This window comes from Pundamilia nyererei, unplaced genomic scaffold (assembly GCF_000239375.1).
Source record: "Pundamilia nyererei isolate P.nyererei 1_Seehausen unplaced genomic scaffold, PunNye1.0 scaffold00007, whole genome shotgun sequence".
Classification (NCBI taxonomy): domain Eukaryota; kingdom Metazoa; phylum Chordata; class Actinopteri; order Cichliformes; family Cichlidae; genus Pundamilia; species Pundamilia nyererei.
In genome coordinates this window covers 4283272-4296297 of record NW_005187408.1, presented here as the reverse complement: position 1 = coordinate 4296297, position 13026 = coordinate 4283272, and the positions used below count along the sequence as shown (strand labels likewise).

The 13026-nt window shown below is 42.1% G+C and overlaps 1 protein-coding gene across 1 annotated transcript in view; it reads right to left on the bottom strand.

Moving 5' to 3' along the window:
* slco5a1 (solute carrier organic anion transporter family member 5A1) overlaps positions 1-13026 on the bottom strand; it is a 36322-nt gene that overhangs the window by 5712 nt on the left and 17584 nt on the right. Inside the window, exons 3-6 of the mRNA XM_005722585.1 lie at positions 12272-12404; positions 11951-12171; positions 6216-6380; positions 3429-3627 (exon numbers count right to left, since the gene is read on the bottom strand). Coding sequence (XP_005722642.1) covers positions 3429-3627; positions 6216-6380; positions 11951-12171; positions 12272-12404 — 718 coding nt within the window. The remainder of the gene's footprint in view (positions 1-3428; positions 3628-6215; positions 6381-11950; positions 12172-12271; positions 12405-13026) is intronic.

The following is a 13026-nucleotide window of genomic DNA, read 5'->3' as shown; positions in this document are numbered from 1 at the left end:
TTTAAACCACATTCCCTGCTGCAAAGACAATTAAACTTGTCCCACTCTCCCTCTCAGCATGCCATAAAGTTTTGTTTCAAGGGTGGAGAAAAAAGGGGGGGAAAAGCATCAAAAAGCAATTAAAAAACTGAAATAGTTTCTGTGTGGAGCTGTATATTCAACACAGAAACAAAGTACTATTGAGGAGGCTGCTGATCTTCCTGACAATCTTTACAGTTGTCTCTATATATAATCCGCCTTCTGATTAACTTTGATCTAGCCGTGTGGAATGTGTGATGATAGAATGACAGAAACGAGGGGGGATGAGGAAGTGACACCTCCACTGGCTCTTTAGGCAGTGTGGGAACAGTCGCTCTAAGCCAGACAGGACTTTGGCTTCATCTAAGCCGGGAGCAGTGAAGCGAGCCCTGGGTTTTCTCTGGGAAGCTTCACTCTGAGCCCTGCGGAACAGATGGGGACAGGCCCTAACAACACAGCGGTCAGGAGTGACGCTCGCAAGCACACACAGCCAACACTGGTGGGGCCTCTCTCTCTGATTATTTTTGACATGCCGTGTAATGGTAGGTTACTCTCGTTGCCAGTAATTTTTTTCATTACGTAAAATCTGCCAAACAGGGGAAAAAAATAAAAAAACTCTTAAATCACTGGACCATCATTTTTCACAGGACCGAAAAGTCCAGGCTCATCTTTATTAGCTGTCACTGGAACGACACATTTGGGCTCGCCCTGACATAACAGTGTCACATTCCAGACTCTGTGTGTGTGCATACATTTTTTTTTTTTTTTAAGAAAAGGCATTTAAGGCTCATGGAGTTGCAGTCTTGCAGCACTGATTGCACATGTCCCTTTCTAGACCAAACCCCGGCCTTTAATGAACCCTGCAAATTTTGCATCACTGTGCCCAGGCAACGCTGCATGAAAAACCCAAGCACAGAGCGACGAGAGTGAGTGGTTTAATCGGCTTTGTTGCTGGCAGACAATGACCAGGAAAAAAAAAAAAGGACAACAAACAAACCTGTGATGTCGGGAGGTTTATCAGGAACAAAGGTCTTGTGGGAAGATGCTGTAGCTTTCAATTAAGAAAGCCAGCCCAACACATTATCACATTACACTTTAGCAGACATTTAAGAACATTACATAATTCGACATGCCTCCTGGCTCTGTCCTTTTTTGCCAGATAGTCCTCAGTCTGTCAGCAGGGGGAGAGTCGCGTCTAGACTAGCGTAAGAGTACAGACACAAAGGGCAGCTTGGGTTAAATATTTCCCGTGGGGGTGTTACCTGTGACTAGAGACCACCGCTGCTCGTAATGAGGAGGCCCGCTGGCTCACACAGTCTTGTTGACCCCTCTACAAACATGGGCTCAGACAAAAACTACAGTTACAATGAGTCAGCTCCAGGACTTTAAAGCACAGGGGCTTACTGGCAGTGTAGTAAATAGTCACCTTAATTAACTTAGTTATGCGAAAAGCACATTTCACATAGGTTAAGCACTGTTAAGTGTATTTAGTGGGATACGCATGGATACAAACTAGAGGTGGGAATCACCAGATATTATACGATACGATCACAATAACTTACTTAAGGTACAATATTATGCTAAATATTGCGATATTACTTTTTTATTTTAAACTGAAAGTGATGTCTTCGAAGTTAACCTAACCCTAACCCTGTCATAAATGTTGCCATAAGACAGCGTCAATCTGATATCAGTCTGTAATTGAATGGGGTCAAGTTGGCAATTACATACAATCTGTTCTTAGTAAACTTGTGTGACAGAGCCATTAGCTTGCTGTGAATTATGAGGTCAACTCAAGTGCGTCCACTCTTGGATGGTCTTTCGGTTGAGCCTAATTAATGTAAGTTTTCTTGGCTAATAAAATGTTTGGTGTATTCACAACACTTCAGTTGTTCCATTAATTTTTCTTACAGAGCTCCTGTGTTGTTCTGTGGTGAGAGGGGAACCTTCTGGAACAGGGATGGGAAATTACAGGCCTCAAGGGCCAGTGTCCTGCAGGTTTTCAATATTATACTGGGTGAACAGGGTGGAAAACCTACTCTGGGTTTTGCAAAAGGCACCTGAAGGATTCTCAGACCACGAGAAACTAAATCCTCTGGTCTAATGAAACAAAGATTGAACCTTTTGGCCTGAATGCCGATTGTTGCTACTGGAGGAAACCAGGTTCTGTTCATCACCTTATTATTAACCTCTTAATTTCTCTTTGCTATTTGGGCTGATTGGGACCAGATGAGTGTAAAAACAAAGAATTACCTGATTTTTGTTCCTGAGAAAAATGAGATCCACATATGAGGACATTCATTTTGAATTTCGACAGAACAATGGCAGTACAATGTTCTCGTAAGTGGATATCAGGCCGTTGTAGAGCAAAAGTTTGTATTTTGGTCTAAATAACCCAAAATGTGATGTCCACATATGTGGACGCCAGGTCCTAGGAGGTTAAATGATCTCACCCAATACCATCCCTACAGTGAAGCACGGTGGTGGCAGCATCTTGCTGCTTTGTCAGCAGCAGGAACTGGGAGGCTAGTCAGGGTTTAGGGAAAGATGAATACAAATGTAGAGAGACATCATTCAGTGTGCTTCAGGCTTTGGGACCACTCTGAAAATGTCCTTGAGTGTTCCAGCCAGAGCCCAAACTTGAACCTAATACATTTTGGAATAAAGCTGTAAATCTAACAAAATGTGCAATAAGTGAAGTGCTGTGAATACTTTTCATGTTCACTGCATTTGTATTATTTATCCCTGTATGCTTGCACACATAACATCTGAGAATGCTAGCAGCAAACAGTGGGAGGAGAGGGGGAAATTATTACAGTAGATTTGCAATGTTTGTAATCAGTTTGCAGGGTCTTTTGCATCATCCAGGGTCGCCGTGTGGATGGTACCGCCCGTCTGTGCGAGCGGGCTCATAGCTGAGTGTGCCAGCAGACCACTCCATATTTCTGCCCCCGGGGCTGACACGTCACATGACTGTTTGTTAACTCAGCAGCAGGCTGCTGATGTGCTGTCGAGCCGCAGCAGCTTCAGAAATAGAGGTGGCAAAGCGAGTCACTTCAGCAGATGCCAGTGTTGCTAATTAATCATTCACACTCCCAACACCACACCACAACACATGAGGAAGATGGGAGCGCTGACAGCCCACACCCTTTCTCAGATACATCTTATACACAGTCTAGTCTGAGCATTCTGGCTTTGCAATGGCTCATTTTAAATGATTAATTTTGTTTTTAGAGTCACGCTTGCAAAGCAAAAAAATCAAGACTTCGATCAGACTGGGAAAAAACTGTCTAGTGTGTCTATTTTACAACTAATGAAACCTCTTAAATTATGTTTAGATATTATTTTGAATGAAAAGCAATGTTAGGTTTACAATTCCTTTCCAATAACTTCTGTTTATCTGTCCTTACCCAGTGGTGTAGGGTATGTTGATGCCTCCTAGATTAATGCTCTCGCAGCCCACTATGAAGAGAGTGGAAAAGCACAGAAGAGACACCCCGCTGCAGATCATGGCCAGCTTGGCCGACTCTCTTGCGCCGAGCTTCAACTTCTTGATGATGTAGCCCCCCAGCACGATGCCCACCCCGGCACTGGGTACGATGATCACACCTGAGAAAGACATCGGTGAGATGGAGAGGTGTTGCAAGCAGATAAAACGTGCCATGGAAAAATGATAACACTGAGAGAATTGGTGTAAACATCTGAGGCACAGCTTTCTAATCAGGCACACCGACACGAATGCCAAGCGAGCTTGTTATGTGTTTATATGACAGAGTTTGTGAGTTTTGTCAGAAATGGTTGCTCAAGGTCACCCCGCCCGTTTAATCAAGAATAAATTACTTTATCCAAAGCAAGAGACCAGACTAGGTTTGCTCCATCAATGTGACAAGGCCACGCTGTGGGTTAGCTGTGAGTCATTTCAGGCTGCAGCACGTGCTCTCAGTCCACCACAGCCAGTCAGACTGACAGCGAGAAGAGAGGCAACCCTGGCCTCTAGCAAAACAGGGCGAGTGGCAAGTGTCCTCGTGCTGGGGTCGAGGATCAGGGTGGGTGCACATGGCAGCCCACGAGCCCGGCCGCACATGCTCACAGCCGGGTAATGAGCAAGACCGGGTCAGTCAGCGGAGGCGGAGGGCCGTCAAAGACAGAGGATTAGCAGAGAAATGATAAGAGTAGACATAAATGTCATGTGGCTTCTCACCGTATCCATGGTATTTGTGTGTGTGTGTGTGTGTTAAAAGCAGAGCTCAAGAGAAAAAAACAGAAGAGAGGACAAAAGACAAAGTATCCTTGAGCATGCTCAGGCAGAACTAGGCAGAATACAGGTGTTTAAAATTATCCTATAAGTGCATGTTTCTATGCTTAAACCATGCACTTTGTGAGACATTAAACATGTACACATGGGGGGGAAAAGGCTCTTTACACATATTCTTTCCGCATTAACAGTTATTAACATGAGAGGTTACGTGTGTGTCACTATATGCAAGAGGTGCTTTAAGAACCTAAGAAGAACTATAAGGAACACAAAGGGAAACTAAAGTGACAAATAGTCAAAAAACAGAAAGCAAAGCAGCAGAAGAGGGGGAGGCTACAGCTGAGAGGGGCGTGTGTGATGTTACAGCTCTATCTCTGCAGCAACATCTAATGAACATGTAGCTGTGGCAGCTCTGTAACCAGGCATGATGCTGATCCAACAAGGTGGTAATTAATGTGATTTCAAGTTATTTCTATTTGATGTCTGTGAGACTATATTGCTATTCATTAAATGCAGTGCTAGCTCACTTTAGTTACACTAAGCCGAGTCATGTTTATTTATATACAGTACTGTGCAAAAGTCTTGAGTCGCCCCTCATTTCTTTCTTGCTTCCCAGCAGCCAGACTTTCTTGGATTTTTTTTAAAAAAGTGATCTTTTTGATTTCTTCTTCTTTTTTAAACATCAGCCTTGCAGCGTGCACATTTTACAAGTGCTCTTCAAAAAAGCACAACTCCATTACTGTTTGTGCTAGAGAAAAAACATTCAAAGGTTCCTGAAAGATGAGATTATTTTGTATTTTACAGCCACAATAGTTCTCCAGGCTATCTGGAGGTCTTTCAAAGTTTTGTGTTTGTTAACCCACTTAACACTGACCTATGAATCACTGAAGCAAACTTAACAAAATAACTATTTTAAATTGTACCTTTAGGCAGTTTTTTAGTAGCAGCCTGTTATAGAGACATATAATTTGCTTCCATTTCTTTACTCGAATCTATGAAAAATGCCAAAGATATTGCAGCTTAAGAGACATAAAGGAGTATTTTTGCACAAACAATGTGATTCCAGAAGAGCTATTAGCAAAGAGATTTGGATATCTGGCATATAAATACCAAACCTACACCTACTAAGTTATAACCAACACTTCCTTTGCATCATATCTGAAATGTATTCGGTCAGTCCAGCTGACTATTTGAGGAAGCACTATGCTCCCATCAACGGGAGGCACCTCTCCTCCTCGCCTCTAACCATCATCACATCCTGGCAGCTTGGCATCATTTGAGTAGTCATGGCAACTGCACCACCCGTTTGCCCTTACCCCTTGTATCCTGGCAACAGGCAGACGAGAAGAGGCGACGGTATTGTGTGTATATGTGAGAGTCTAAAAATGACCATATGTTAGCCAGCAGTATTCTTGGACACATACACAGACACACACACAAATACCCACACCTTCATGACTTCAAAGACATAATTAAGTTTTTAATCAGTCCTTAGCGTAGTAATCCTGATACCAGATTAGTTGTGCATTAATACCGCTGGCTCAGACGCGACTGAAGGATTAGACCGGTTCTTTGTGAACCCTACGTATGTGGTGCACAAATCGTAGGCAGGGTGGAGGGTCCTGTGAGTGTGTATGTGTGGTTGTGCATATCAGAGAGACCAAGCTATGATGAATGTCGCCTGCAGAGACTTGTGTGTTACAGTCATGAGATGTAATGGAAGATTATCACTGAATGAAATCCAGCAGGACTCAAAGAGTCATAGCGATGTGCGCACGTGGAGAGGTGAGAACAAATGTGAGCTTAAGTCAGTACAGACTTAATCGACGGCTATTTTCTGATAAGTAAGTACCATTAATAAAGTGAACCATCTGCCACAGCTTTTTCACTGGCAGCTAGTAGCAACATATTCACACCTACGAGTAAAGAAAGTCACACTCACCTGTGTATATGCTAGCATTGGAGGCAGGGATACCAAACTGTGACTCAATAAACTTGGGAATGAAGGTGATGAAGGCGGTGACAATGGCACACTCTGCTGTGTAGGACAGGCTGACGAACAGGAAGGTCATGTTGCTGAGGATCCTCAGTGCTGCCTTGGGAAGGTCTGAGGAGCGACACAAGACAAGACGGAGCAGCTCGTTACCGTCGCGCTGTAATTAACGTGCAATCAGTTTCTTAATTTGGCTCTCACTCTCTCCGACACACACTCTACATTCGCTGGAACAATCGGAAGAATCGTTGCAGGAAGAGTTGTAATTGAGAAAAGCCAAAACGAGCCCTAAGTAGTATCAGCCTTAGGTAATGTCAGAGTAAACAACACTTAAACGTCTATGAATCTCACTCAAATATTGTTAAATACAAAGATGCGCTCAGCCTCGTCTCATTAGTCCGGGTAATTATTCTTGTTTCACGCACGACTGCAGAAGAAAAAGACAGTAAACAAACATGCAGATGTTCCGCGATTTCTGTGGAAAACGCTTTCTTTTTATAAATGAGCACAATTTAACCATTCATGCTGCCCTCTTAATTATCTCCCTTCATTATTTAGTTGTGCCTAGATATCGTTTTGAGCTTCAGGGGTTTCACGAAGCCACCGGCATGTTTGCCATACAGTGCAAACATGCGGATCATGCGCCTCTGTGCTGCGTGCACAAAACCAACCAACCAATCTCTGCATTTACAGCCTGAATACTGTCATCCTTGGTTTATCATGACAAGGGCATTTATGTCTGCTTGAGGGCAGTGTCCATATGATTTGGTCCCCATGATGAAAACACCCCCCCTTAATTCTGTCACTCGGTAGTCATGTGGTCTAACTGCAAAAGTGCATTACTGTTACCGGGCAGAACTGAGCTCCTTGTCTTTCCTATGGAGTCCAGTACATTGGTCATACTGGCTGAGAAATAGCAGCAAAGAAAAGTGGACCGAAATGTTTTTATTGATTCAAAGATAAATATCTGGTGACAATAAAAAAAAAAATGTTTGGAGCAAGTAAGGATTCAGGTACCCATACATAAACAAGCAGGGCAGATGGTTGCTGTCAAGACAAAACAAATGTGAGACTTCCATTTGAATCACTAATCAACTCCCTGCTACTAGCCTTTAATAGTCCCAGGAAATGTTTTTAAAAAATGTTTTTTATCCCAATGCAATTATGCAGTTATGTCAAAAATGCATCTCTGCATATATCTTATATACAGACATTAATGTGTGCAGGAATGATCTGGAACGACAATCCAGCACCTTTAATTAATGTTCTATTAAATCTGATAGGCGGGTTACCATACTGCCAGCATAACACCGTCAAATGAGTTCATAATTTATGATGACAGAGAAATCCTTTTCATTAAATGAGAAAATAAAGACATCCCACTCACTGCTATGCCCGGAACACATTCTGTTTTCTTCTCACTCCTGTAAACCGTTCATGGTGCAAATGTAAAGTTGCGGTCAGAGCTACAGAAGAGAAGCGAATATTATCAACAACAACAATTTTTTGTTTAGGGTGGGTTAAGTTGGAGATCATTTAAAATGAAAGTTGAATGTAGAATTGAAGTACACTCATTTTGTCTCGTTCAAACTTTGCATAAAAATACTGTAGGACACTACTAAGCAGTTTAATGCAGGCTAAACTGGTTAGTTTACAGTGTTGTGGTGAAGTTTACAGTCAGGACTTCATGTTGGTCTGCTACGGAGCAGACGTGGTGTTCGTGGTCAATATTAGCTTACATCAAAGGTAGCAGACATTAATTTGTATTTCAAATGATGTTGATTAGATTCACTTGCTACCTTTTATAATACTTTCATGGTATTAAGGGGTTGGAAAAATCAGTGGTATAAGTTGTGAAACATCGATATGTATCTTATTGAATTTAGCTGACTAAACACACAAAGAGCAGCAAAGGTCAGCTGACCACAACCTCACAAAAGCAAGATTTTTTAAGTAATTCTGTTCCAGATTTGACCCCTAAAATTGGGTTTCAGCTTTTAATCCCTGCTGATATCTTATAAAAAGATATCAGAGGAGATGGAAATATACAGTCTCTGCCAGGGATGGCTCCCTGGTTTTCCTGTTTTCACGACATATTCAGGACATTATTTCGGTCTTCTGTATATTTTATGTGTCTAAACCTTGTGTAAGATAAGCTTTCCTTGAATGTGCTTGTAAGAGGTACAAGGTCACTGGCGCATATGGACTTCTCCATCTCAGCACAGCTAAGGTATACAATTTCAGGAACAGTTTGACAGAATGAGGATCTCTGCAATCCACAGGGACCTCAGATTCAAGCTACTGCTTCTCTATAACTACTATCCATGTAGTTTGGATGTTTGATGTGCCGTAGAACGCCCGGAACGTGCTGCAGAATCTACAGCTCCAAAGTCACCTTGAGCTGGAGCAAATCATCCTTTAAGAGTCTGTAGGGTTTCCTTTGATTATAACACTTATAACAAGAGACAAAGTGAATAGAAAGAAAAATAAATTTGGGAAAATTTCTTTTTTTTTTTTTTTTTTTACTATTCAGAGGAAACACAAAGAGTCAGAAAACGTCCAACCAACTTTAAGAAGTCAGGTCACAAATATGTCAGTAAAGCTTCTTTATTCAAATGAGAGAAAAAAATCATTAGATTATAATGACAGCCTTATATTTTAATCATGAAAATCTTGCTCTTGCCGCTCAGTCTTTCTTCCATCTCTACAGTCTTTTTCTCTCAGTATGAGTGTGTGTGTGGTCTGATCAGTCACATCTGGGCACAAAAGCGAGACTTGGAAAACCTTTTAGCTGGAGGTGGCTCGCCTACCCTCTGCGCAACTGGCATCTCCAGTCTCTCCCTGCTAGTGTGTGTGTGTGTGTCCAGGGATTTTAAACACAAAAGGTTTTACAGCCATGCGGCTCTCACGAGGGCTTCTTCTGACTCACACGCCTCAAAAGCAAATACCACAAAGCAAAGCAGGAACAAAAGAAAGGGCAGAAAGAAAGTGATGTTGATTATTATCGCCTTTTATTAAAGGAGGTTATTAGGAAGCCGGCCAGTGTGACTAGATGACACGGTGCCTAGATATGAGAATAGCAGTCTCAGTACTAATGCAACTGATCTTGTTGTAGGCGGGGAAATATTAGCAGCATCTGTCAGCATTATCCCAGATCAAATGGTAGGAAAAGGAAAGTGACGCTAATTATTTCATTCCTGGGAGGCGTGCTGTAACGCTGTCTGCAGGGGGACAGATGGTGAAGTCCTGCTGGCATCTACAGCAGCTGCTCCCTCAATCACACAGACCACTGGCTCACAGGAGTTGCCACATTTGCTTTTCTATTAGGATTTATTTGACGACACCGTCAAATTGTGTCATCTATTTGATCAAGCCAACCAACAAGGTTGAAACACACAGACAAGTTAAGCGTCGTTAATAGTCGCGTGTCACATTTCGTGTTGGTTAAAGATATAGAACGCAGTTAATAATACAATGCACCGACCCCTATATCATTTTAGCTTTGAGTCGTTGCGCGCTACAGTATTTAAAACTGATTTGAGAGGGTATAAATGCAAAACGCATATTTTGACATGAAATGACTCTATTCTTCAGACGGATGCTGACGTTTGGAGCTAAGAACTGAGTCTTGGAATCCGTTTTATCCTGTGAGAGGAATAAATGCCAGCTGAAATACCTGTGTGTGTATTTCACAGCATGCCAAGGTAATAAATCACATATTGAAACATGGCTGTAATACACAGTATGTGTCAGCAGTTTTTTATCCATAATGACAACATTTCCATGGGGAACTGCATTCACGCAGCAGTAGACCAAGGCCTGGAATTTCCCATAATCAAGAGTTTGTCACTGTGATGTGTAAAAAAAATCAGTGTTAGCATTTTTCAGGGTTTGCTTATGATGTGAAGGGCACAACAACAAAAAAAGAAAAAAGATAGCTACTTCACAGCAGCATATCTTTCGCAGAAAGTGCTGAATTCGGGCTATGGACAAACAAGCACACCTCAATTGAAGGACATGCACAGTATTGTAATACATTCCAGATCCAAACACTGAACCTCCCGAGTCTGCGAAATTGGCCACAGTTTGCACAACAGCCCAAAACATTGTGCTGAGACAAATAAAACAGCCGGAGAGAGCTAGCTGTGGGCTGATGAAGCTATAACGCATTCATCATCATTCCAGCACGGGTGCGTCTCTCTGAGACGAAATCCTGTTCCGAATGCTCCGACGTACACACGGGGATTCATTTATAAGCGTGCAGAAACCTTAAATGCGTGTTCAAATTTACAGCTGTGATTTTCACATATGCGAACGTGCACTCCTCTGCAGCTCAGTCTGTCTAGTCCTGTGTGTGGAAATGTGACTGAACTCTCTTGAGAGCTCATTTAAAAGAGAGAGCGAAAGAGAGAGTGAGAGAGCTGTCTGACTGAGAGCAAAAATTGCACAAGAGGTAACTGGGAAACACTAGAGCAGGACTCAGCTAGAGGCTCTTCCAGGGAAAGCCGGGAGATTCCTGGGGCATCTGGCTCAGAGATGACATAAACTAGAATCACCACTTTGTAGCTGGAAGCCTCCAAAAACCAGTCCGGTTGCAGTTTGCAATCATGTCTGTCTAGAGTCTAGACCGATATGTGATTTGTTGTGAAGAAGGAATTCATTGGGTGGGTCTTTAAAAAAACAAAAAAAAAAACAAATTTTTACCAGCACATTTTTCATTTTTTAGGGTGGTGCAAAAACCACAATCCAGTCCCTCCCAGTTCATCCTGAGTACAAGAAAACGTTTGTGTCAGATGTAATAAAAATAATCCAGGTGCACATGAAACATCAACAACCACAAGAATGGAACACATAAGAAGCTACAGCAACCTTGACCTTTGACCACAAAAATGCATTGCTTTGATATTACATTGATCACTGAAGTCGAACCAGTTCATCCTTAAGTGCGAGTAATCTTTGGTGGCAAAATGAACTGATGGACTGCACGACGATGATAATCATGATTATCATCATGATGATCAACACTGATTTTAATGACCAAAAAAGGAGCACCGCTTTCACTTTTGCTACATTCCTTTTAAATTTGTGCCAACTTGTGTTTGTACCTGTGCCAAACATTTGAATTTTCTTATAAATCTGTCTTTTAACATAGCTCAACCAGGCTAGTGTAGGAAGCTTCAAGCAGCACAGTGCAGGGAACAGCTGCGATCAGCACATGCAGGCACCTGGTCGGTCCTAATTTAAGGAGTGCTTAATTTGCTTTTGCTTTGTGTTTTAATTGGCAGAGCATGTATTTTAAAATGGAGCTCATTTCATTGCAGAAAGCCAAAATTGTGACTATGATTAAAATTAAGTTCACTGTGCAGCCATACTGTCCTGTGTGTGACCTTTAGACATGTTTACTGTTTATTTACTAAAGTTAATAGAACCTAAAGTCCACTAACACTTCCAAGGTTTGCTGCTTCATTAGGCATCTATGTAGACACGCTCTTCCATCACTAATCGATAACATCTTTAAAGGAGAGTTCAGTGAACCTTGCACTACAGTATAAAATGACTAATCCCAGTCACTGATTGAATTAAAGGCTGTTTGGACATCAGTAGCTCATGGGTCCTTTGTGTAAGGTACCTAGAGATCCATCTATAAGGAATACTTAGTGAAAATAATGTTATCTGTTCCTCACCTTTAATATCCTTTCCAAAGCCCATGGAGGAGGAAACATTTTGGCTTTTGCTATTGGACTTTTCCTTCATCACGTCATCATCACTGGACACGTCACCCGGTGAGCCAATCTTCTTCTTCTTCCTCTTCTTTTTGTGGCGTGGCGGCAGCTTTTTAGGGAAGGCAAACATGGGGAAGATGACCAGAAGCATAGCTATGGCACACAAGAGAAAACCACTCCACCTGAAAGGAAAAGAAAAATGAAAGTTTTATAAAGATATCTGAGAAAATACATGATCATATCACAGGACAGCTGGCACGAGGAAACGAGCTTCATATTTACCAGTTTCCAACAAACCGAGGATCATTCTGGTCTATGTTGACAACAGTCTTGGGGTCAACATAAAAACCGATAAGGACGCCTCCAAGCAGGTAGCCAGCTGCGGGTCCAAGGGCTCCCATCACATACATGATGGCTAGAAGAGGCACAGACAGAACAGTCAGAAGTCTGCAAAACAAACACTTTGCAGCTTTCATTAAACATTATCAGGTATTTGCAAGTTTTGATGAGCGTGAAGCCTGCAGCCAGCAAAGCCTACAAATTTCCACATTAATGCTTAATGACCGACTGTTCCCAGCAACTGACTGCATCAGACCTGGAGGAGCTGTTCGTTACATCACATTCATTATATCTTAAACACCTGCACTGAGATCAGTGGGAACTGCACACCTACACCTCAGGTAATTTCTCACAGCTCATAAAGCATCTGAGGAAAAACAAAAGAAAAACAAAAACAAAGGTCTCACGATGACCTGTAGCTCTGACACACCAGCAGACCTTGTGTGGTTGAAACATTAACTCTCCGAGGTCTAAGACCATCAGTTAGAGAGCCAATCGTGCACCGTCTCTTTGTTTCAGGAAGAGGAAAACTCATTAAAGTTAGTTGGACAAGTGGAAAAACCTCCTGTGGACATCCAGCAGACATTTACCAGTCAGAATGAGGGGGCAAAACTTTCTATAATTACACCTGGAACACTGCTGCTAGCACTTAATAATTACTCTGTGTGTGTGTGTGTGTGTGTGTGTGTGTGTGTGTG